The 24,593-nt window shown below is 37.6% G+C and overlaps 1 protein-coding gene across 1 annotated transcript in view; it reads left to right on the forward strand.

The window, feature by feature from the left end:
• Nucleotides 1–24,593, forward strand: part of Tex15 (testis expressed 15, meiosis and synapsis associated) — a 52,076-nt gene that overhangs the window by 22,887 nt on the left and 4,596 nt on the right. Inside the window, exons 4-9 of the mRNA XM_026787007.1 lie at nucleotides 2,981–3,146; nucleotides 9,862–10,099; nucleotides 11,462–11,608; nucleotides 12,088–12,250; nucleotides 13,971–20,926; nucleotides 22,658–22,707. Of these exons, the coding sequence (XP_026642808.1) occupies nucleotides 2,981–3,146; nucleotides 9,862–10,099; nucleotides 11,462–11,608; nucleotides 12,088–12,250; nucleotides 13,971–20,926; nucleotides 22,658–22,707 (7,720 nt within the window). The remainder of the gene's footprint in view (nucleotides 1–2,980; nucleotides 3,147–9,861; nucleotides 10,100–11,461; nucleotides 11,609–12,087; nucleotides 12,251–13,970; nucleotides 20,927–22,657; nucleotides 22,708–24,593) is intronic.

The raw sequence follows: 24,593 nt of genomic DNA on the forward strand, positions 1-24,593 counted from the left end.
ATCTAGTCCCAGACCCTCTTTAGATACAAGCCACATTTCTTGGATAATTAGATCTACCTATCACTCTTCATCAAAAAAAAAAAAAACTATAACAAATGGAAAGCATCACAGAAAATATCTGGATACAGTGTGAGAGCTAAGTTCCAACAGATACGTCTACAGCACAGCTTCAGTACCTGTGACTGAGGAAACATCTCACTCAGAAGAGGGTGCAGAAATGTTGTAAAGCCCAGAATACCAGGAGGTCTAATGTGAAAAAGTCTCTCCTAGAAATGATTTTATAAACAAAGCTGGAAAATTGGAAATATCCATGGACATGCTAATGTGGAATGAGAAAGATTTCAGGGGGTCCCATACTAGACAAAGGCATCTAATAACAGCTGGGAGACAGCTGGTCTAGTGACTTCCAGGACAGCCAGGGTGACAGTGTGACCATGTCTCAAACACAACAGACACCTCAGGATACTGACTGGTTTTGTGTGTCAACTTAAAACAAGCTAGAGTCATCAGAGAGGAAGGAGCTTCAACTGAGGAAATGCCTTCATGAGATCCAGCTGTAAGGCATTTTCTCAATTAGTAATCAGTGAGGGAGGGCCCAACCTATGGTAAGTTGGCTCCTGATCCGGAGTGCTGTAAGAAAGCAGGCTGAGCAACCCAGGGGATGCAAGTCATTAAGCAGTACCCCTCCATGGCCTCTGCCTCAGATCCTGGTTTCCTTCAGTAATAAACAGCAGTGTGAGAAGTATAAGGCAAATAAACTCTTTCCTCCCCAACTTTTTTGGTTGTGCTGTTTTGCCGTGTCAGTAGAAACCCTAACTAAGACAGCTAACTTAAGAGAGATTCTAGATCTAAGAAAGTGTTAATTTAGCTGGACTTAATCAGATTGGAAGTGTGTGCTCTGAAAAGTACTGCCAGTGGGGTGAAGCACAGGGACCTGCTCAGTCTTTTGTTTTGTTTTCCCAAAATGGTTTCTCTGTAGCTTTGGAGTGTGTCCTGGAACTAGCTCTTGTAGACCAGGCTGGCCTCAAACTCACAGGGATTTGCCTGCCTCTACCTCCCGAGTGCTGGGGTTAAAGGTCTATGCTACCACTGCCCTCTACCTGCTCAGTAGAGGTAGTCTTGGTGCTGGCCTCATGGTATGATGTAAGTGACACCCAGTCTGGTTTTGAAATGAGCAAGCTACCTGATTATTTAGAACTTGGTGCCACTTTGTGATAGATGTGGAAATAAGAAAATTTGAGGGGCTTTTGCCTGAAGCATAATGCTGAACCTTGTAGACGTAATTACGGAAGTCCACGAGAACATGGAATACTGACTGATCCGGGGGACCCGCAGGTCAGAGAATACCTCCAGCTACAGAGCCTCTCTCAGCAGGTGGTGCAGTTTTGAGTGGGAGTGTACCTGTTGACAAGTACAACAGTGTTTTACTGTTTTTGTAATCAAGGAGATGGAACAGGCTTTGGCTTGCATTCAGCAGCACCTGAGGAACTCAAAAGGAACCAGAGGGACACTCATTAAAAGCCCTGTTACACTCCATAGCGTTTAGTTGCAGACAGTTACTTTTCCAGAACCATACTTGGAGATGTTTTTGTCCCTTTCTTTTTGTACAAAAGCTGATTTGAAGAGTAATCTGCTATATCACCCTTGTAACATTCATAATTACTGCAGTTGCCACCAAACATTTGCTAAGGATTCTAACCAGGTCTTCAGATAACTGATGGGCACATGAAATTGATCACCATTTTTCCTTAGGATTACAAAACTACCACTACTGATAACAAAACCTTATAAGTCTCAGGAAGTTGAAGTGAAGCAAAGGCTTTTTTTAAATGTAAATATTCTTATCTTAATAATAATGACTTTTTAGATAAAACTTAAGTACTACAGAATTATGTTGATTTCAGATTTTGAAAGTCAAACCCTTATTTGCAGTTTGTAAAAACATGAATAAGTACCTCAACTTATATTTCTGTCTTATACCTCAGTAATTCGGAAGGGAGGTTTGTACATGAACAAGTACATTATATTAACTTTAAAATAATTAACCTTGATCATAAAATTTGAATTTTATGCAAAAAATAAAAAGCCACAGACTTTGAGAACCTATTTACAAAACATATATAAAAGACTGCTAACAATTCAAGTATGGAAAGAGCCCTTAAATGCACAGTAAGAAAACATACTAAAAACTGGGTCAGACACCTTAAGGAAATGTCAGCAAAGATGATAGAAAATAGTGTGTAATAAGATGATTTTACCGAACAGTGTTGGTGTTGGCGCATGCCTTTAATCCCAGCACTTGGAAGACAGAAACAGATATTTCTATGAGTTTGAGGCTAACCTGGTCTACAGAGTAAGTTCCAGGACAGGCTCCAAAACTACAGAGAGAAACACTGTCTCAAAAAAAAAAATTACATCATACATCATTGAGGATATGAAAGTTAAAACAGATACTACCACATACCTATTAAAATGGCCAAAGTTTAGAGCACTGATCACATCAAATGCTAGGGAGGGTGTGGAGCATAGCACCACATTGACTTCTGCTGGGGACCCAGAATGCTGCTGCTGTTTTGAAAGAGTTTAGCAGTTCAGCCATATTCTTAACATACACATTATCTTTACGTGGGAAATACCAAAAAGTGCTAACAGAAACTACCAGGTGTGTAATTGTTAATGATCCACATTGTCCAGTCACTGTGATTTAAGTTAAAAATTAATTAGTAACCTAAATTCTAGGGCTGTCTTTTGTCTGTATGTGGTAACCATTGATAACTCCAATAGGTGTGGAGAAAAGCAAGGCTAGTGTTCTCACATACATCAAGTGTAGAAGGTCCACAGTACTGTGGTACAACCTTCACTGTAAATTGTTGCCTTCATCCGTTAATGAAATTTCCAAACTCAGCAGTGCTGTTACCATTGTACAAATGTGCATTGTCATTTTAAGCACAAATAACTCTTCTCCCTTCTTTATCTTTAGTTTACTTGTCCTCTTGTTACACCAGTAGTAGAGAGTATGGCTTCATACATGGCACTCTGAAGCAGTGCAGGCTTGATACAAGCTGTGACCTACAGCTCACGTGGCAGTTTGGAGATACAAAGCTGGTTTGCAATGAATATCTGGAAAAGCAGTTTTCTGCTAAAAGGTAAGTGTGGAGCTGAAGCAGGTTTGAGATTGTGTTGTTTCTAATCATGGACTCATCCTAATTTATTTTTGTTGCTTGAAAGTTAAGTATTGCTAAGAAAATAAAGATAGATTATGTAATAAGAATCACTAAGGAAAGACTAGGGATACGGCTAAAGGTAAAATGCTTGCTCTGTAAGCGTGAGGACCCCAGCACCTGTGTAAAATTCAGGCCCAGCAGAGAGCACGTTTGTAACACCAGCTCGGGATGGGGGCAGGGATACAGGTGGAACCCTGGAGCATACTGACAACCAACCTGGCCAGATGAGGAACTCCAGATTCAGTGAGTGGGAATACCTCTAAAGCAGTGGTTCTCAACTTGTGAGTTGAACTACCCTTTCATAGGGGTCGCCTAAGAGCATTGAAAACCACATTTACATTGCAGTTCATAACAGTTACAAACTTACAGTTTTGAAGTAGTAATGAAAATAACTTTAAGGCTGGAGTCCCCACAACTTGAACTGTATTAAAGGTGATGGTGTTAGGAAGGTCGAGAACCACTGATCTAACAGTAAGGTGGAGAGAACCAGGAAATAGCCTGGTGTCACTTCAGCCATGTACACATATGCACACGAACACGTGCATTTGTCACACAAAGGTTTACTACAGAAAATCCTCATAATCTCTAACAGCACTAAATTTTCAAGTTTCATGCACTAACCTAGTCACATTTCACACGCCCTCTTCTAACACCTCTGTGTGCAAGTCAGAGGGGGAGAGGTAGACTTCAGGTAACTACCTGTATCACTGCACCTTTTTTTTTTAATTTTTACTGTGTTGTACTTACTTTACATACAAGTCAATTCTTCCACTGTATGGGTCCCAAGGTTCAAACTCGGGTCATTAAGCTGGCAACAATGTCTTCACCCAATGAGCCACTTTACTGACCCCATTACTTTTTAAATAAGTTTTTATTTATGACAATTTCATGCATGTATATAATACTTTTTGTTCTATTTCCTTTTCCACTATTTCAACTCCTCCCAGACCCAACCACTGTGTTCTGCTTCCAACCTCATCCTCTTTTTTTTTTCCTTTTTGTAATCCCCCAAGATGTGTTAGTGCTGCCGGTATGTGCATAAGACCATCCACTAGGAACAAAGGTAGTTAATGTACCAAAGGCCAAGCCCCTAAAGGAAACTCACCATCTCCCCTCTCCCTAGCCATCAACTTCCAGTAGCTCCTTAACTAGAGGAAAGAGCTTGTGAGACCTCCCTCATCCGTGCTGGAATTTTGGGTGGCTTTATTCTGTGTGGGCGACCAGAGCTGCTGTGAGTTCCTAAGTATAGTGATCCTGTCATGTCCAAAAGACACTATTGCAGCATCCCTCCAGAACTTCTGGCTCTTAACAGTATTCTGTGATGCTCCCAGAGCCCTTGGGGAGATGTAGTACAGATATCCTATTTAGGACTAAAGAGCCACATAACTGCTTTGAGATAGATTTATACTTCTTAGCCCAGTTTGTGGCAGTTTGTTACAACAGAAAACAAAACTGCTTTATCTCGTAGGAGAGAGCGAGTTTATTTTCTAAACTGTTGCATTGTGGTTTTGTTTCCACAGCCACCATGGTCCGAAACTCCTTAACTCAAAATTCCTAAATTGTTATTCATCATTCTAACTTTCATATTGCTGTATCACAGTGAGATTTCACACTGTACTGTTCCATCCTGTCTGGAATGTGAACAGTTCTTTTGCCCAGTATATCCATGTGCTATACATTAACCACACATGGTCAATTTGTAGCTTTCTCTAATATCAGATCAACTGAAGCATCACAGTGATCTTCCTCAAAGGTAGCAGTGATCTGCTAATTCTGATATATCAAAGAAAAGCCATAAAGTACTTCCAAGAGGTAAAATTGACCAAAAAAAAAAGTTTTGTGTACTGGGGATTCTTGGGTCTATGGTACACATCATATGTTCATGGATTATAAAAAAGGAAAATAGTTTTGTTGTCATACTCAGACTACAAACATAACAGACAGCAAGCATGATTATATTCTTAAGATAGAGATTTCAGTGCAAAGGAGGTTCCTTGGTGGTTAAACTGCTTGCAGTACAAGTGTGAAGATTGGAATGTAATTCCCCAGAAACCTACAAAAATATCAGGTGGGCATGGTAGCTCTTTTAATTTCAGCCTCGGAAGGTAGAAACAGGGATTTCCAGAGTAAGCTGACTAACAGACCTAACCATATCAGTGAGTTCTGGGTTTGATTGAGCAAGCCTGCCAAGTAAAGGAGGTGGAAAAATGATGGCGGAAGATTCCTGACAGCAGCTTTGGTCCTCCATGTGCATGCATACCTACACACGTGCTCAGCAACAACAGGGAAAATTTACAGGGTACTCTGTGCAGTTTCAGACATCTGAGATTTCTTGGCAAATTTCCCAAGGCTTAAAGCAGAAATAATTATATTACACTTTCAGCTGGCTAGATATTATGTATCTCTCATGGCTGTTGAGTTCCCTGTCAAGCTTTCCAAAGCACCTCATTTCATTTTTTTTCTAAGACATATCAAGTATATAATGCTTTTTCTCTTTATTCACACCAAGGACCTGAACAGTTTATATATTTTTCTGTTGCCAATTAAATTTAAGCTATATTTACCTTATAGGCCATATATATTGATCATACATATATAAACTACTAGTTGCTGACTACCTACTATTTGCAAGTTGTCTTGGAATCTATTTGGGATGATGTAAGTAACTATGGCATAGGCAATTAGGTGACGCATTTGCACCATAGTTGGTTTCAGAGAGGTGGCAAGATAGTACAATGTTAACATTCTATCATCTTTGAAAAGACACGCAAGATTCTAATTTTGTTTCTCCTGGGCATTAGTTACTCTATGCAAACTAGCTTCTTCGTAATTGAGTTTTCTAACAAGTCTTTTATTAATATTTTTTTTGCTTAGTAATTAATAATATAGTAGTAAAAGGGAAAGGAAAAGGCATATTTTGCAAATTTCAATACTTGAGTGCTGGGTTAATTTTGAGCTTTTTACTTTCAGGGCTTAAAACATATTTAAGGATCAGGCTCTGACACATTTGTTCCTCTTTAAGATTGTTGCATAAAAACATGAGAAAATCTTTCAGAAAGTCATTAGCTCAAATATTTTTAAATATTTTTAATTTTGAGTGTGTGTCTTTGTGTGTTAATGTTCATCTGTGTGCATGTATAGAAGCTTAAGGACATCTGGAAGTGTCTTTCTCTTGCTCTCCACCTTATTTTTATTTATTTATTAAAGATTTCTGTCTCTTACCCGCCGCCTCCCATTTTCCTACCCCCCCCCAATTAAGTCCCCCTCCCTCGTCAGCCCAAAGAGCACCTTATTTTTTGAGACAATCTCTCAGCTAGAAAAGCAGGTCAGGAGGTCCACATGACACACATCTATCTCTCTACCCCTCCAGCATGATTTACAGGCTTAGGACGCCATGTCTGGCATTTCTGTGAGCGCTGAGGATCTGGACTAAGGGTCTCATACTTGCCTAGGAGCACTTTACCCACTGAACCATCTGCCCAGTTTCTTAATTTTTTAATACTCAAGATAGATATGACCTCAAGTGTGGGCTCTAGTGAGTGTCATATGCTTACCTGGTTATACGTTACTACACACACACACACACACAAAGCCTATTCATAAGGTTCGTTGTGTCTGCCATCTCTGAAGGAGACATACTAATACTGATAAAGTCAGAATAACTCCAGAGTGCCAAAGGCATAGCAGAAATTGCTGTGCGAGTTTTAGAAATTTCAGACAGTAACAACTTGGCACATAAGTGCTATATTGAAAACTAAAAACACCAAATGAAGCATAATCGCTGACCTTGGGAGATTCAGGAGAACAAAGGCCGGAAGTTGAAGTGGTGTATGACTCCTCCTCCAAAACAATCATGCAGACACAACAGGACTGATGATACACAGATGAGCTGTATGCACAAGACATGAACAGATCCAAACCAGAAGAAACAGGGTCAATCCCAGCACAGACAGAGAAGGGGAAGTGGATGCAAAACACCATCCGTAACAAAAGAGCTATTTGAAATTGATATCTGCTGGGAATGGGGAATTGAGTTTTCTCCAAGTGTGATTGGGTAATTGGCTCTTTTGTCTTAGAGGAAGAGAAAGAACATGAGTTTGGGGAGGTTGGGAGGATTTGGTAGGGGAAAGAATATAATAAAAATATATATGAAAAAATTTAATTAGAAAAAGAAAGATTCCAGAGTGGCCCAGATTTCCTAGCACAGTTGCAAAGTCTATAGCTCTCCTGACTAGAGTCACTGCTCAGTGCCTGCCTTGCTCAGTCTTTCTGGTCTCGAGCATACTGAACCACACATGCCCCTTTCCTTTGTCTTACTCTAAACATCTTAGGTCCTTCTTGGTGGAATGTCCTTTGTTTTCTAAGTTATCTCTTCTCCAAATTTGCACCTAAACAGAACTTTTCTGTTTATGAAATTGAGAGTTGTCTGCCATTTGACACTGTAACATTATCCTAGTGTTTGAGTAACTTTTGAAAGTCAAACTCTTACACAATTTATTGAGCCAGTAGTAGTTCTAAAATCTGATGGGGAGGGGGTAGCATTTTTACAATCTGGGAAATTCTACTTAGGCCCTAAAATGTTTTCAAATGTAATTCTGAAAGCATTTGACAAAACTGAAACAGACCCATATTACCACAGTTGTGAAACTCCAGAGAAAGCTTTTAAGACTTTGATTAACTGTGGTTGTAAGCCTGAGACTTTTATTGTTATGTATTTTTCAGTCAATAAAATATATTAAAATGTTACCATGCTGTCACGAATGATGACATAAGCCTATAATCCCAGTACTTGGAAGGTAGAGGCAGGAGTGTCAGGAGTTCCAGGCCAGCTTTAGCCACAGAAACCCTGACTCAGGAAAGCTCAACAGCAGCAATAATATTGTGATGTTTCAAACAAGATGCTTGATTAAAATGATATTTTGGGCCAGTGTGGTCAGTAGCACTCTTTCTGTACAGCCCTGCATTCTGTCCTTATCACTTGCCATGCTGTCAATTTATGTGCCGTGCTCTTGTCCAGCCTTCACTATCTCATAAAGCAGTGACAGAGTAATTCACTTTCATTCTCTGGAACCCTAGGATTTTCAGACAGAGAATGAATGGGACTTGGCCTTAATTTAGTGTCCCTAGTCGCTTCAGCCACTAAGTAGAGAGGCTATTCTTTGAAGTAGATGTTAACTCTACTAGCTGTGGGAGTTGTAGATCATAAATTCAGTAAAAAAAAATACTCAGCAGAAGACTGGTGAGAGTCTGCTGGGTGTCTGCCCTCAGCTGATCTTGTAGATGACTGACTGCAGCTTCTGCAGCAGCACTCGGTATGTCACTTGACACTGATGCTATGAAGACTTCTTAAACTTGGTGAAGCAGGGCTGGGCGATGGTGGCACACGCCTTTAATCCCAGCACTCTGGAGGCAGAGGCAGGCGGATCTCTGTGAGTTCGAGACCAGCCTGGTCTACAGAGCTAGTTCCAGGACAGGCTCCAAAGCCACAGAGAAACCCTGTCTCGAAAAAACAAAAACAAACAAACAAACAAAAAACCTTGGTGAAGCCGCCTGTGGCCAGCTGCAGCATCCCACAGCTCCAGCATCTCAGCCCCACAGCACTGTAGTGTCACAGCTTGTTCTCTGCCGGGCTTTAACCTAAGGGAGAGTTGTAACTGTTGGTCTTTCTGTACAGTCTACTAAGATTTCTCATCGGCAAAGAGTATTTTACTTACACAGATGAGTATTTACTGGGTTGTCAGTTTTAATAATCTTTAAGACCAATTCTTCTGTCTTCACGACTAACTGCTGTGAAGCCTTGTCTTTATCCCCTTCCAGCTTTCAGAATGCATTCTTTGGCTAAGGTAAACATTTCAGGATTTATATCTAAAGGTACATGATTCTTCCCTTAAAGGCCATTGTAAGGTTATGAACTGGCCAAATTTTAGTAGTATTTTGTCTGGGGACTGGGAAGGCCTGAGAAAGAGAGAGATGGGAGAATGGCCAATCTACAAAATATTCAGAATATGCACACACATACACACATATTACACCATCCTTTGTGGTATGCTTTATGGCATTCCCAGAAATTTGAAAAGTAGATCACTAGACTCAGATCATCATAGAAGATACAATTAAAGAATGTTTATAATTTTGATGACTAAGTTGGTAAAATATGATAAGAGATATAATAAATGAGTATATGCTTTTGAAGTAAAAAGAACGTGGATTGGATAGACAATACTGGGCTTCTATAAACTGTGGATGCCAGTAAAATGAAATATGCTGTTATTCCAACCCTGTCACTATTACTTTGGCTAAAGAATAAGGTAGCTTTGTACATTTTGAACCTTATTCTTTAGTTTGTGACAAGAAAATTTTGTTAGATATTTGAGAACAAAACGTGTGTAATAAGGCTTAAGATTTTGTCCTGGCTACATTAAAAGTGTCACCAGAATTGTTACCCATTCAGGCTATCCATAAATCATAGATGTGTAATCTTGAGCTTGATCTTTAGATGGTTTTCAGTCCTAACTTAATCATAATAGTGTAAGTTAGTACCTCTGATTAATGTCTGTCCTTTCTGTTTTCTTTGGTAAGCTAAGATATCTTTTTGAAAATACTAGTTTAACTATGTACATCATTTGCTTTTACTTAGGTCAGAGATGCGTGAGAATGGAAGACATGGCAGAGAACTGGAAGAGCATTTCTGCTTCTTAGCACTTCCTCAGAGTGATGTGGTAGAGATCTACCAGAATGGGCTAAGTACCAGAGCATCCACACTGAAGACACTTGGGAATCCTCTTCTTGGAATTTATATGTTTAGACATGTTGATGTTGCCCTGAATTATGCTCATAGTCAAAGCACTACTATAGAAAATATTGTGATTTTTAAGGTAGGTAGTAGCATAAAACAAATACTAAATATAGGCGCATTTTTCTTTAAGTCAGCATGGACATAGTTTGCTTTCAGTTTAAATTATCTCAAATAGAATTCCATAAACTACTTCGCTATCCTTTGGAATTTTCCCTTATTCTTCACACTTTACCTGACTGTGGCACAATGTAAAACCTAGGTACAAAAAGGCAGCACTCATCATCATTATCTTCCCAATGGAAGTTTTATTTGTTTTTATGTGTATGGCTGTTTTACCTGTGTGTATATAAGTGCACCACATGTATGCCTGCCCACAGAGGACAGAAGAGGCCGTGTATCCTTTTGAACAGGAGTAATAGCTGATTGGAAGCTACCATCTGATGCTGGGAAAATGAACCTGAGTCCTTTTCAGAGCAGCAAATCTTAACCATCACACTAATTCTCCAGCTTGTACAGAGTATTTTTAAAGCCTTGCAGAAATGCTATACAATCATTTACTTTAGAATATTATATGGGCCAAGCTTGTCTGTATCAAGCATATAGAAGATTTGAGCAGGAAAATCTTGAATTCAAGACCCCCTGGGCTACATTGAAAGTTCTGGGTTGCCTGAACATGCCAAAAGAGAAACAACATAACACACACACTGTTGGTAATTATCAAGATGTTTTTTCAGTTGTCCTCTTGGTTGAATTAGCTGCCTCACTTTGTTCAAATGGTACTTATAGTTACCATATTTTGGACCTGATGACAATGCCTATCATCCCAGCACTTGGGAGGTAGAGACAGGAAAATCATCACAAGTTTGAGGCAAGCTTTGTCTACATAGCATATTTTGGGCTTGACAAAGCTTTACAGTGAGACCATCTCAAAAACCCAAAGCAGAAAAACAATTCTAAAATGTTTTTTACTTCCTACATTATGTCACCTCATCTCTCCCACCAGTCTCTATTTCTAGCTTAGATATTCATATAATCTTCCATATACACTTTCACAGTAAACCCTCTTCTAAAAGCAGACTTTCTGAAATTTTTATTAGAAATAACTCTAGTCTCAGATCTTAATTTGGGAAATAAGTGGTATAATTACCATATTAAAACATCACTCCGGGCAGTGGTGGCACACACCTTTAATCCCAGCACTCGGGACGTAGAGGCGGGATGATCTCTGTGAGTTCGAGACCAGCCTGGTCTACAAGAGCTAGTTCTAGGACAGGCTCCAAAGCTACAGAGAAACCCTGTCTCGAAAAACAAAAACAAACCAGAAAACATCCCATCCAAGGCATGGACTAACAGTTTTGTTAATATTTCACTACTAAAAGCATGAGACTTTAAAAGTATTTGGGTATTGAAAAGTATTTGAATATTGTCTTTTGCTTTTTAGGTTCTCTTTGGAAAAGTAAAGAAAATTCAGCCTTCTTTCAACAAAAACAAAGTTTCTCTGGATCCTTTTCCTAACTTTGATTGCCATATATCAAGAAGTATGCCTTCTCTTAAAGATACCATTGAGCTGCAAGCCTACAATTCATTGGTATGTTAAGGCTAGGATTCATTTGATGAGTTAAAAGACACATGCTTAGTTCAGAAACTGTTTAGATGCCATCGACTTAATCCCTAAGTGACTTTTATGAGGTAAACGCCATATTCATGGGATAAGGTAACCTTTTTTCTCACAAATCATACTGAAACCCTTCATCAAAGTCACATGGTGTGTAATGAAGCCATGGTCCTTTAAGATATAGACCCCTGTGTTGTTGCTCATGTGGGACAGTGCACTGGTGCCATCAGTTTTGACATAGGAGGAACAACCTCTATGCATACTCGAGGGCATTTAACCACAAACAGTATTCTGATTATCAAGAAGCAGAGCTACGGAGATAAAAGTATCAGTTTTTATCCGACTCCTTTTTGAGACTGCTCAAGTTTCATGATTAATCTTATGGGTTAACTCTGCTGCAAAGCTGGGGTCAGGGTCTTACAGTAGTAGTTTGATTTTCTTATGTCTTTCAGGTGTACTTCTATGAATATGATTTTTTCTCAAAACCAGTAGATAGACCTAGACAGTGCCTTCCATATGCAACAGTAACAGTAAAATTTATTGGTCAAAAGGCAGGTAATGGACAACTTATGACATCACTGAGATTCTCCTCCACAGGATTTCCTAAAAGGCTTGGTAAGTTACATTCATTATTCAACTCTGCTGCTCTTAAATTCTACGTATTCTAATACATTGTGCATCTCTAACTAAAATAACTGTGTTTTACCTGTATTCCATTTTATATATCTAGGATCATATGCACACATTTTTACCTCTTTGGCTTAATATATGTTCATGTAATTTTTATGTGTTGATAGCTGAATAGTTCATTTTTATGGATGAATGAAAAATATTGCATTGTGTGACTACACTATTGTATTGGAAAAATTTGGGTACCCTTGTAACTTCTTATTCCACATTGTTATTTATATAAGTCTCTGTGCTAGAGTGCTAGTTTCACTTGGCGTTTTTATTAACATTATGAAGGTATAGTTTAAGATGATGTCATGTGCGTTTCTAAAGTAGTATCAGGTGCATAAGGTTATATAATCACTCTACATTTTTAGCAATACACAATTTTTTTAAAATATCATTTTCATTGTGATTTTAATTTTTCCTAATTTTTAATGATACTAAGAATCTTTTCATCTTTGCCAGTATTTAGTTTTATCAGAATTTTTCCATGTTTAGTGTTGCTATAGTAGATTGCTTCTGATTTGGGCTTTTACCCAGATACTAACAGGTTAGAGTCTCTTGGTAGATTGATTGGCCAGTTGAATTCTCACTTCATGTGTAGGTGCATGGTGTGTGTGTGTGTGTGTGTGTGTGTGTGTGTGTGTGTGTGTGTGTGTGTAGTCTCTATGAATGTGCCAATACTCCTTCATTATGCATGCTTAGGTCAGAGCAGGATATTCAATGTCTTCACCGATTATTTTCTTTCTTATAGCCCCAACACAGGGTCTCTCACTGAACTGAAAGTTTATCTTACCAGCTGTGCAGATAATCCCTTTTAGGATTGCCTGTCTCCACACCCTAATACTAGGCTAATACTTTCTCTTTATATATTTTTACAGCAGGTAGTTGAGGTCAGTCTCACACTCAGTAGCAAAGGATCTTCCTGCTTCAGTCTCCCAAATGCTAGAATTACAAGTGTGGACCCTCATACCTGGTTTTAGGCATTGCTGGAAACTGAACTCAGAGCTTCCTGCATGTTGGTAGCACATTTACCAATTGAGCTATATCTCAAGCCTTTTTTTATTATATATTTATTTTGTGTGTGTTAATGTCCTCACATGTATGCCAGGCACATATATGAAGATAATAGGACAATATTGTAGACATAGTTTTCTCCTTCCATTATATGAGTCCCAGGGACCAAACTTATAAAAGTCTTGATAGCAAGCCTTTTTACCACTGAACTATCTCACTGTTCTCTCCAGCTTTCTATTGTAATGCTTCTAATTTTTATTCATCAGAATTCACTTCTTATCAAATACGTTTTTTAAGTTAAATTGCTTACACTGGGATTATATTTTATATTGCAACATTTTATTCTTTTTTTTACACTTATTTATTATGTACACAGTGTTAAGCCTCCATGTGTGCCTGTAGGCCAGAAGAGGCCACCAGATCTCATTACAGGTGGTTGTGAGCCACCATGTGGTTGCTGGGAATTGAACTCAGGACCTCTGGAAGAGCAGTCAGTGCTCTTAACCTCTGAGCCATCTCTCTAACCCGTAACATTTTATTCTTACTAGTTTTTTTTTCTTCTTTTTGTGCTAAGAACAATCACCACTGAGCTATTCAAAAAACTCAGCTAAAATTACTCATAGTTTTTGTCTTTTTGTTTCCATAGAAAGAGCATGTTCTCTGAATAACTGTACAATTGCCAAGAGAATTGGAAAAGGGAAAGATGCTACAGTCATCTTTGAGCACTTCAGGAAACCTGTTGATCCATTTAATCAAGAAAATTGTCCGTGCAAAGTACCAAATTCAGAGAGGAGTCCTTCCAACATGGATACTTCTTGTTCTTATGGAAACAATTTTGTGTTGAGAGAATACAGCAGACAGACAGATAATTCATCAGAAGTTAGAGATGCTTCTCAAGTACACACATACAATTCAGGTCTTTCTTTCATGTCCACTGCTAACACAGCAAGTGGTGATGGTGACCTATTCAGTGTGACATACCTTCGAAGTATTTTAAATAGTATTTCTGCTGCTCTTCCCTGTCAGAGCAGTACTAGCTCAAGTACAGTTATTACTTCAAAACTTATTAAGGACCCAAGACTGATGAAAAGAGAACAAAGCATGAGAAAACAAAGTAATTCTGCAGATTTAAGTGATGGTTTGCCACTTGATAAGAGTGTGGGTCATGGTAATTCAGAAGTAAAACTGACATGTATGCCAACCAGTTCTATCTCTTCACCTGAAAGCATTCCTGCTGATGATGCTGTTGCTAATTGTTCAGATGCCTCTTGCTTCAGAATCTCGTCTGAAAGTTCACACTGCCAGACTCACACTATGGGCTCAAAGGACTCTGACTGTACAGCATCCAGTAAAGTTGCCATTACAGAACAATGTAAAGAGCAAAGCACTTTCTCCTTTCCTCGTTACTTGCCAAATGCATTTTCAGATGTTGGGAAACAATCGTACAATGAAGAAGAGGCCCAGAGAGCCCAAAAGAGAAGCAGCTTCCAAGTTTTAACTGAGCAAAGCAATGGGACACAGAACTTCTTTGAGTCAGAAAAAAATACTTGTTGTAAAGACTCTCAAAGTCACATCTCTAAGGCATCATGGCCTTCGGATTTAAGTGTTGTATTTAAGTTTGGTCACCAGATGTCTACAGTCTTCCCAATCCAGGAGAAAGGAAACATAGATGAATATGTGCAAAATACTGGAATGATGAGAACCTTTATCAGCCCAGAAGACAGTTCTAGACATGTAATAAGCCAAACTTGGTTGAAAGAAACTGTTAATTCTTTTACTAATGAAACTAAAAGTATCCCGATTGCTAATTGCATTGCGTTGCACCAGGAATACAAAGAAGGTGAAAATATTAATTCTTTAACGGAAAATTGTGAAAAAATAGCAGATACTCCTAAATTACAAATGCCCAAATCTCCCATATCTACCACAAAGGATAAAAATGAAGTAGATCATGCAGCATTGGAATTAGAGTATAATCTTACTCCAAATACAGGGTGCCTTTCACAAAAGCATCCTCAATATTCTTTGGAGCCCAAAGATAATATTCATACAAATTTTGCCATAGCCCAAGGGCTGATAGAATTAAAAGCAATACAAAATAATCAGAACTTGATTAACATTAAGACTGATGCTTTCCAGGAAGCAAACGATGTTTCCTTGGCCAGAGAACAACTTGTTGATAAAGTGATTTCATCTGATGCCATTGACATATCTCTTGACAGTTCAGGTTGCAACTTAATTGGAGAATATATGTCCATCCAGAGGGAAAATGAAAATGAGACAGTGTCATTGTATAACATTCAAAAAGACTGCAAAGAGTCTTCTCATATTAAAGACAATGTGCAGGACCACACCCTGCCTTATGATGCAGAGTTAAGCTCTGATCTAAACTTGAAAATTATTTTGCAAGAACAAAGAAATGATGAAAATCCAAATGAGGCTAAAGAGAAAGATGGTGCTTCTTCATCTCCAGAGTATAATATAACTAACAGAAATGAAAGGAGGAAGCAAGATTGTTATGCAAATATAGTTGAAATGAGTAACACCAAAGTAGAAATTCTGAATTCTGAAGAATGTACCACGTTTAACTCAATTTGGGGAAAGAAAGATAGACCAGCAAAAGCTGCATCATCAGAGAGTGAAGATAGTATGACTGCCATAAACCAAAAATATATACCAAATGATGGAAGAAGTGTGGAACGCTTGTCCACATTTCCAGAAACTAAAGAGTCTTCAGTGTGTGTAGCTTCAGACGCTACAAAAAAGGTAGTTAGTACCACTGTTCTTACAGAAAGCACAAATCATGGGGATCATCAAAAACATCATCTAAAAGAACCTGAGATTTCAGGTTTGGGTTTTGTAAAACAAGGCATTTCTGATTGTGAGATTGATACTGATAAATTACAAGACCTTTGCCATTTAGTAAATGAGAATTCAGTTCATCAAACTTTTGCATTGGGAAGTGAAATTGAAGTAGAACTTGAAGAACATAATGATGCTCCTTTGTTTCAACAAAATATAGGTAACAATGGAAATGATCTTTGTGAAGAATTTGAGACCCTGAAGTCCCGGATTGATTGGGAAGGCCTATTTGGAAAGAGTTATGAGGAGATGGAAGCCTCGAGTTTTACAAGAAGGGAAAATACTGCAGAATGTAATTGTGTTTCTTTCTCTTCACAAAAAGACAAACGAGAGCATCAGAACTCAGTTTTTCTTCCAGATCTACAAGTTACAATTACCAACTTAATTAGTCTAAAAATCAGTCCCACTGATGATTCCTTAGAGTCAAAAGATAATTTTTATAAGCCTGTAACTAAATCCACAGAACCAGAAGCTAATGAAAAGAGGAAAGCTTTTGGATTTGGCATTTATTCCCAACCTTTTGAAGAGAATTTAGGTTTTTCATGTGAAAATAAACTTGGTAATTCAGTGCAAGAATCAGGACATGTAAGCAAATCTGGAATCTCTCATTCTTCCAGCTCGAGTCTTAATAATACACATGTGAATCACACACCTGGCAAACCAACCAGTGACTCTTTGTCTACTGAACCATCTAATGTCACAGTAATCAGTGATAAGAGTAAATGTTCCACAAAATCAAAACCTGACTTTAATGACACTAGGAATAAAAAGGACATGGAATCAAGAAGTAGCAAAAGAAACCAGCATGCAACTTCTCGGGGTCAGAACATATCCCATAAAGATTTAAGGGAGCATGAAACTCATGAGAAGAGGAGGAAGTCAACAAATCATTACTCATCTGAACGGTTTTCTTCCCTATCCCAAGGACGAATTAAAACATTTTCACAGTCAGAGAGGCGCATTCGGAATGTACTGAATATTCTGAATAATGAAGCATCTTTATGTAAAAGCAAACATCTGTCCAGAAAACTGAACAAAGCTGTTCTTCACTTAAAAAAAGCTCATAGAAGAGTTCATACATCTTTGCAGCTTATCTCTAAAGTGGGAAAAAAGAGAAAGGGCCCATTACCAAAAGCATATGCAATAATTTGCAATAATTTCTGGGAAAGTTGTGATCTTCAAGGTGATAGTTTGATGTCAGAAAGAAGAAACTCTGATAGGCATTTTTTATCCAAAAGAAGGTATGACAAACAGGGAGAAAAAAGATTAAGATTTGATATTGATGAATCATTGGCTTCAGTATCAAAGCACAGAACTCACAGAACAAACAGAGAGAGAATCGCAGAGTGCCTTTCCAGCGAAACCATGTCTGGCCATGTCTCCAGTAGTCTTACCACATTCCATGTGAGAGAATTTTGTGAGGAAGAGCAACTTCATGAATCACAGTCACCCATACCCTATACATCACAGAGTATAAGTCAATTAGAATACACTAATAGCATTGTGAGAACTACAAGCTCTTCTGAATCTGAGAATTTTTCTGAAACAAGTGAATATACACTTTACCCAGATGAAACACTAACTGAAAAAGAGTATCAAACTGGTACCCAGTTATCTAAGAATGAAAGCCATACAACATGCAATACTAAGAATATAACAAAAGAAAATAATTCTGAAGATAAAACAGTGGTATGTGAAAGTAATTCAGTGTCTCTAAGTTTCCTAAAAGACAACATAAGTCATAGTCAAGACAAAAGTTACGATACAACTTTTAAAGCCAACACTAATAAACTTGTTTCTGTTTTAGACTCAAACAAGCCCTTTTTAAATGTTGATATCTGTGAACAAGTATCTGATGGTACTAGAAACGGGGAAACAATTTTTCCTGTAGAAAAGTGTACAGTTCTTATGGAGATCACACCAAACATTCCTACAGGAAAAACAGCAAACAGAAGGAACACAATTCCTCCATTGTCACCAATTATAGTGACAGCTGATGAGGAAGAGTCTTCTGTGGGGGGAAATGGACTCTTCCATGTGAAGGAGAATGAGGTGAATATTACTAAGCATTCTAAATTGGATGTAACATCAGTAACTGAAGAAAATCAAAGTTGTAAGAAAAATGTAAAGAAACTATCTTTCAATGATAGTTCTCTGCTCTTAAAAGAGAATGTAAAGGGTCCTTCAAAAGCATATATGGCAAAATACAATGAGGAAGAAAAAATGAGAAAAATTGAGCAAGCAGTTTACCCAAAAATGGTTACTGAAGGATCAGCTGTTACTGGGTACAAACATGAAAATAAGATCCTAAAAGAAGACTCCTTCCACTTACACAAGAAAATAATTAAAAACAACTTAACTGATTCTCGTGTAGGTGTTAAGAATTCTACTCTAGAGACTACTGATTTGAAAAACATTTTTAGTCAGCTTAGTAAAAGACAGAAAGCAGGGCAAATTAAACAACTTAGTAACGGCTCTCACTCTAACTGTCCTAAATCAGCCACTGCAGGAACCAGTGATAGGCTTGTTGTACATGAGAACTCTGAAGTCACTGTTTCTCAGATGAAGCCTCTATCACACATGGAAGAATTACAAGAATCCACATCTCATATAACAGAACTGTCTCAGATTTTACAGAGAGCAGATGAAGCAGTATCTTTGCAGGTGTTAGAAGAAGAGACTAAAGTTTGTCAAAATATTCTCCCTTTGTTTGTTGAAGCTTTTGAAAGAAAGCAAGAGTGTTCACTTGAGCAAATCCTGATTTCAAGAAAGCTGTTGGTAGAGCAGAACTTGTGGAGTAATTGTAAACTTCAATTGAAACTATGTGCCATTGACACTTGGGTAGAACTGCAAATGGCAATGGAGACTATTCAATTCATTGAAAACAAAAAAAGATTCCTTGAAGGTGAACCAACATTCCGAAGCCTGCTGTGGTATGATGAGAGTTTGTACAGTGAGCTACTTCTCAGGCCGCGTGGATATCAACTGCAGTCCAATTTCTATCCTGCTTTTCAAAGACGACTAAAATATAATGCATTCTGTGAGTTACAAAGGTATTATTATCAGTTAATTGAAACAAAAAAAGAAAAGACTTCATATTATACATTCTTAAAATACAAACGACAAATGAAAGAGTGTGAAGCCATCATGAAGCACCATTCTGATTGCTCTGAGTTTTGTCTTTCTGTTCCATTTTCCTGTGGAGTTAACTTTGGTGAGAGTTTAGGAGACTTGGAAGCCTTAAGAAAAAGTGTTCTGAAGCTGATCAGTACACTTAGGGGCTCTCCTAAGGTCAATTCTTATCCAGGAAAGGAAGATCATTTGTGGATCATTTTAGAAATGGTCTCCTCAAAGATAAGTTTTATCAAGAGCAATGAAGAAATAAGTATCAAAATTTGTCTTTATGGTCTGGAACATATCTATTTTGATGCTGCAAAAAGTCTTGTGTGGAAAGAAAAAAGCCACTCTTTCCCCAGAAGACATTCTGAGGTGAACAGAGAATTGGAAGAAATAAATGAATGTGCTTTTTCTGAGTGGAAGAAGATCTATGATGACTTATCTAATGATTTAAACAATGAATCAGCTCAGACTATCGGACTTGAAGAAAGTGATATGATTGCTTCCAGACAGTCAGCTCTAGTTAGTGTACCAAACTGTAAGCTGAACACCACTTGGCTTTCATACCCAGATATCTGTTGTATTAGTGAGATCCTGGATCAAGCTAAATCTGCAGACCTGGAGAAATTACAGGACCTCACTCTCAGATGTACAGTTCACTTAGAAATTTTAAAAAAATACTTCCAGATGCTGCAAGAAGATAACATAGATAATATTTTTATCACTGAAGAAAATGTTTTGGATATGTTAAACCACAACCATGGAGCTGTCATTTTAAAGCCTGAAGCTATTGAAATTTATATTGAAACTGTCATGCTTTCAGAAACCATTCATTTTCTTAAAAATTCAATAGCAAAAAAACTACACAATCAGAGGTTTCGAGGTATGCTCTGGTTTGATTGGTCTCTTCTTCCTGAGCTTGTTGACTGTCAAGAAGAAATGGCTTCCTTTTCACTTGATAACAACCAACCAGATTGCCTTTGGAAAGTGATAGAGAATGCTATTTCTCACCTTAAGGAAGAGCTAGGTGTTGTCTGTGACTACAGTGAAGCTGTTAATTGTTCTTATGCTCTATGTTTATTCTCCAGAGAACTTAAGGAACTTTCAGGAATTAAAAGGCTTCTGAATACTTCTGAGTATTCAGTTTCTACATATATTGACGTGGTACCACATACTGCATCTGTAAACTATGGAAATACTGTGATAGAATTAGAACATAACTACAACCAGCTTTTTATATTACTCAAAAATATAATGTCTGTCCCTCAAAAAGATTTTGGAAAAATGGTTCATATTATAAAAGTTCTGAAGACAATTGAACATATGAAGATGATAAATGCCAAAGATACTAAATTGTCCACGCGTCTACTCTTTTTCCAAATGTTGCGTAACAGAAGAAACACTTTGCAACTAAACAAAAAAGAAAGGGTGGCTACTCCCATTAGAGAACCTGAAGAGAATAGCAGTGAGCCCGGTGTTTCTGTGCAGACACCTGCTGCTGCAGAGTACACAGTAAGAAACATTTCAAGTTCCTCTAAAAAACGACCTGTGACTGCGGACAGACATGAAATCTCTCAGGGAAAAGGAAATACTGGTGCTGTTTCCAATCATAAAAAGCAAAAGGTACAACTGTTTTAAAATCAAACTTGAAAATAATCTTGAGAACAAGCTTACTCTAACCAAAAATATGCCTTATAGAATACAAAAGTTGAGATTAAATGACTCATATTCTCTACAAAATTATGTAATTGAGATAACTTGCAAATACATGATTTTTAAACAGTTTAGTTATTTAGAAAGTATTTCATGAAGGAATAAATTCCAATACCTAATAAGGGGCGAGTTTATTATTGTGAATGTGAGGTATACCAGTTACCAGTTATTTATTGAGTGGGTTTTTTAAAAATATTTTTTATGGTTTATTTAACTTTTATGTGCATTGGTGTGAAGGTGTCAGATCCCCTGGAACTGGATCATCAGACAGTTGTGAGCTGCCATGTGGGTGCTGGGAATTGAACCCTGGACCTCTGGCAGAGCAGTCAGTGCTCTTAACCACTGAGCCATCTCTCCAGCCCTTGAGTCAATGTCCTTAACATTAAAAACTGGCTAAAGAAATACCTATTTACATGTTGGAAAAATAGGGCAAAATTGATTTTTTTCAAGACAGGGTTTCTCTGGGTAACAGCCCTGGCTGTCCTGGAACTCACTCTGTCGATCAGGCTGGCCTCGAACTCACAGAGCTCCACCTGCCTCTGCCTTTTGTAGCATGTGTTACGACTCCCCAGTATACTTTTTAATATGTGATGTCAAAGAGTTAGAAAAATCTCATATGAATACATTTTTATCAATATATAATATATAAAATAAAAACCATAGGATATATGCTTTGTGGTTGGCTTATTTAAAGATAAGGGGTCTGGGTATTTGTTAATTTTTATAATATTGAGGTTTGAACCTAGACCCTGTATATGCTAGGCAAGTAATATACCCATGGAACTGCTTCCAGCCAATTTAAATTGGTGGCCAAGAAGAACAAAAGAGGGATTAAGGGAGAGTTTGTTGCGCATGTGCATGCACAGGATGTGGGGAAGATATTCCATATCCTAAATACAGGCCTAAGGAATGTGAACTTTATCCTTAAAGTATAAATATCATGTGAATATGTTGTTAATTAGGGTTTTCTTTGGCTTTGTTGGTAATTTAAAAGGTAATGAAATTCTGAGTATAGTTAGAAATGGTAAATCATCCGAGATTAGAAAAAGGTGCTGTTTATAGCATAAAAGGCAGGCTGACCCAAAAATGTTTTAGATTTTGGCATTTTCCAGGTTTGATTATATTTGCATATATGTATAGTCAGATATCTTGGTAATAGAACCAGTGGTTTTTTTGTGTGTTTTGTTTTGTTTTGTTTTGTTTTGTTTTCAAGACAGGGTTTCTCTGTAGCTTTGGTGCCTGTCCCGGAACTAGCTCTTGTAGACCAGGCTGGCCTCGAACTCCCAAAGATCTGCGTTCCTCTGCCTCCCGAGTGCTGGGATGAAAGGCGTGCGCCACCACCTCCCGGCTAGAACCAGTATTTAAATATAAAATTAGTTTTGTGTTTTCATGTATAACACCAAAGGTAATTTTGTAGTAATTTTAATTTCTGTATGCAGTAAAAGGTTCCTGATGTGAACATTTACAGAGTGTTGTGCCATAGCTCAAACCACGGAATTTATTTTTGAAAGCAGTTGCTGTAAATGTGAACTGCTAAGCTTAGCAAAACCACTGGTTTTTAAATGGGTAAATAGATTGACATTTTAATGCAGTTTGTAATCACTAATGTAAAACATGGATTTTATTTCTATATTTTTATAGGTTACCATGAAAGATATAAGCAGACCAAAGACAGTATCCGAGAATCCAAGGTAGGAGTTGCATCAACCTTCTTTTCATAAAATCTGAGGAAAAAAGATGAGCAAATAATACAAAACAAATACTGAATCATACATGTAGCTTAAAAGATAAGTGGCAGATTAAGTGAGGCCTGATGCGCTTGAACTTCACTGTGTAAGTATTGAAGACAATGCTATGTAGAGTGGCTGTTTTCAGTGATGGAAAGAATGAGTAGGTTCTGAGAACAGATTGTTAATGTTTGCTGGGGCTTAGAAATTCTTAAATCTAGAAATCATATTAACAGGCATTGCTTCACTTGCTTCAACTGTTTTCTAGAAGTACATAAAATAATAGGGTAAGTGATTAGTTTTTAAGTTGTGGATTTTACATACCAACTAAATTTCAAAATTGATTAAAGAGAAGTTGCCATATTACACCAGTGGTACATTAATTAAAATGGTGTATATTTTACAGACATTTATGATACATTTATTTTATAGAAGGACATTTTAACACTATAAAATAGGAAGACTGTCTCAAAGGCTATTTCTTTAAACTGAATAGGTTAACTATAGAAAATTCACTACATCACTTACACTTTTATCATTTTGTGCTAAGTAGTGCCACTGGGGTTAATTGTTATCCCTCATTTACCTGTGTAGAATTTAGGATTTCTCACTATCTCCATTTTTTCAATTCAATGAAAGAAAGATAATGAATAACAAAATAAGAAAAGGGAGAACAAACAGCTCCATTTCTTTATTTTCTTCTTTTAAAATAATGCATTTCTAAAATTGTTCTCGTAGCATATGCAGCTGTATTATTATAAAATGACATATAAAACAGGCCAAGAGAGTAACATACACCAGCGCAATTATCTTCAGTTTAATAGCTAAGTATTTGCTATTTAAAGAATTAAAACTGTAACTTGACAAAAAAATTAATTCTGCTATCAGATTGACCCAGAGGACTAACTTTATAAAAATGAATATCCTCTGAAGGGACAGACCATCTAGGCAGCTGTACATCTGCGCAGAAAGTCATCACAGGCACTCTGATAGAGACGACAGAGACAGATTACCTGCTCAGGCTTTAGATGGCAGTGTAAGTTGTCTTTAAAATGCCTTTAAAACATGAGCCTGTTGATTTCCTCAGAAGGGAATAGAGACTCTAGGCCAAAGATGAATTCTTCTTAATTCTGGAGAAATAGTACTACTTTTCCTTTCTCAACATACTTTGGTTCTTCATTGCCTAATTGAGACTAAGCTTAGTAAGAATGCGATGGATATTAAATTGCCAATAATACTGCAGGTCTGCTTTTCTTACTCTCAGAAGATGAACAAACAAAAATAATATTTGTTTTAATAAGAAAAAAAGGAGATGTGTTGTGTGTAGGGACCTGCAACTATAGTAGTTACGCCAAAAGAGATGGGGAAAGAACTATTCATGAGTAATGAAGTCAGTGGGTCGAGCATAAATGAACTAGAAAGTATACTGAACAACTGAATAATGGTAGGTTTCTACTCTGAAAAGCTTTTAAATTTGAAATCAGCAGCTGTCTAATACAATATTGGGGATTTTTTTTTGTTTTGTTTTGGTTTTTGGTTTTTCGAGACAGGCTTCAGAGCCTGTCCTGGAACTAGCTCTGTAAACCAGGCTGATCTCGAACTCACAGAGATCCGCCTGCCTCTGCCTCCCGAGTGCTGGGATTAAAGGCGTGTGCCACCACCGCCCGGCTTGGGGATGTTTTGAAATGTGGAGTATACCATTCTTCAGTGTGAACCCTATCTAAATTGAAACCAAATGAGTAAAACTAAAAGGTATTTTACCTATATGGTCCATGTGAAATGAGAAAATGTCAATCCTATAGATTCTTATACAATAAAAATTCAAGTGTGTATCTATTAGAATGTTATGA

This window comes from Microtus ochrogaster, linkage group LG7_11, assembly GCF_000317375.1.
Source record: "Microtus ochrogaster isolate Prairie Vole_2 linkage group LG7_11, MicOch1.0, whole genome shotgun sequence".
Classification (NCBI taxonomy): Eukaryota; Metazoa; Chordata; class Mammalia; order Rodentia; family Cricetidae; genus Microtus; species Microtus ochrogaster.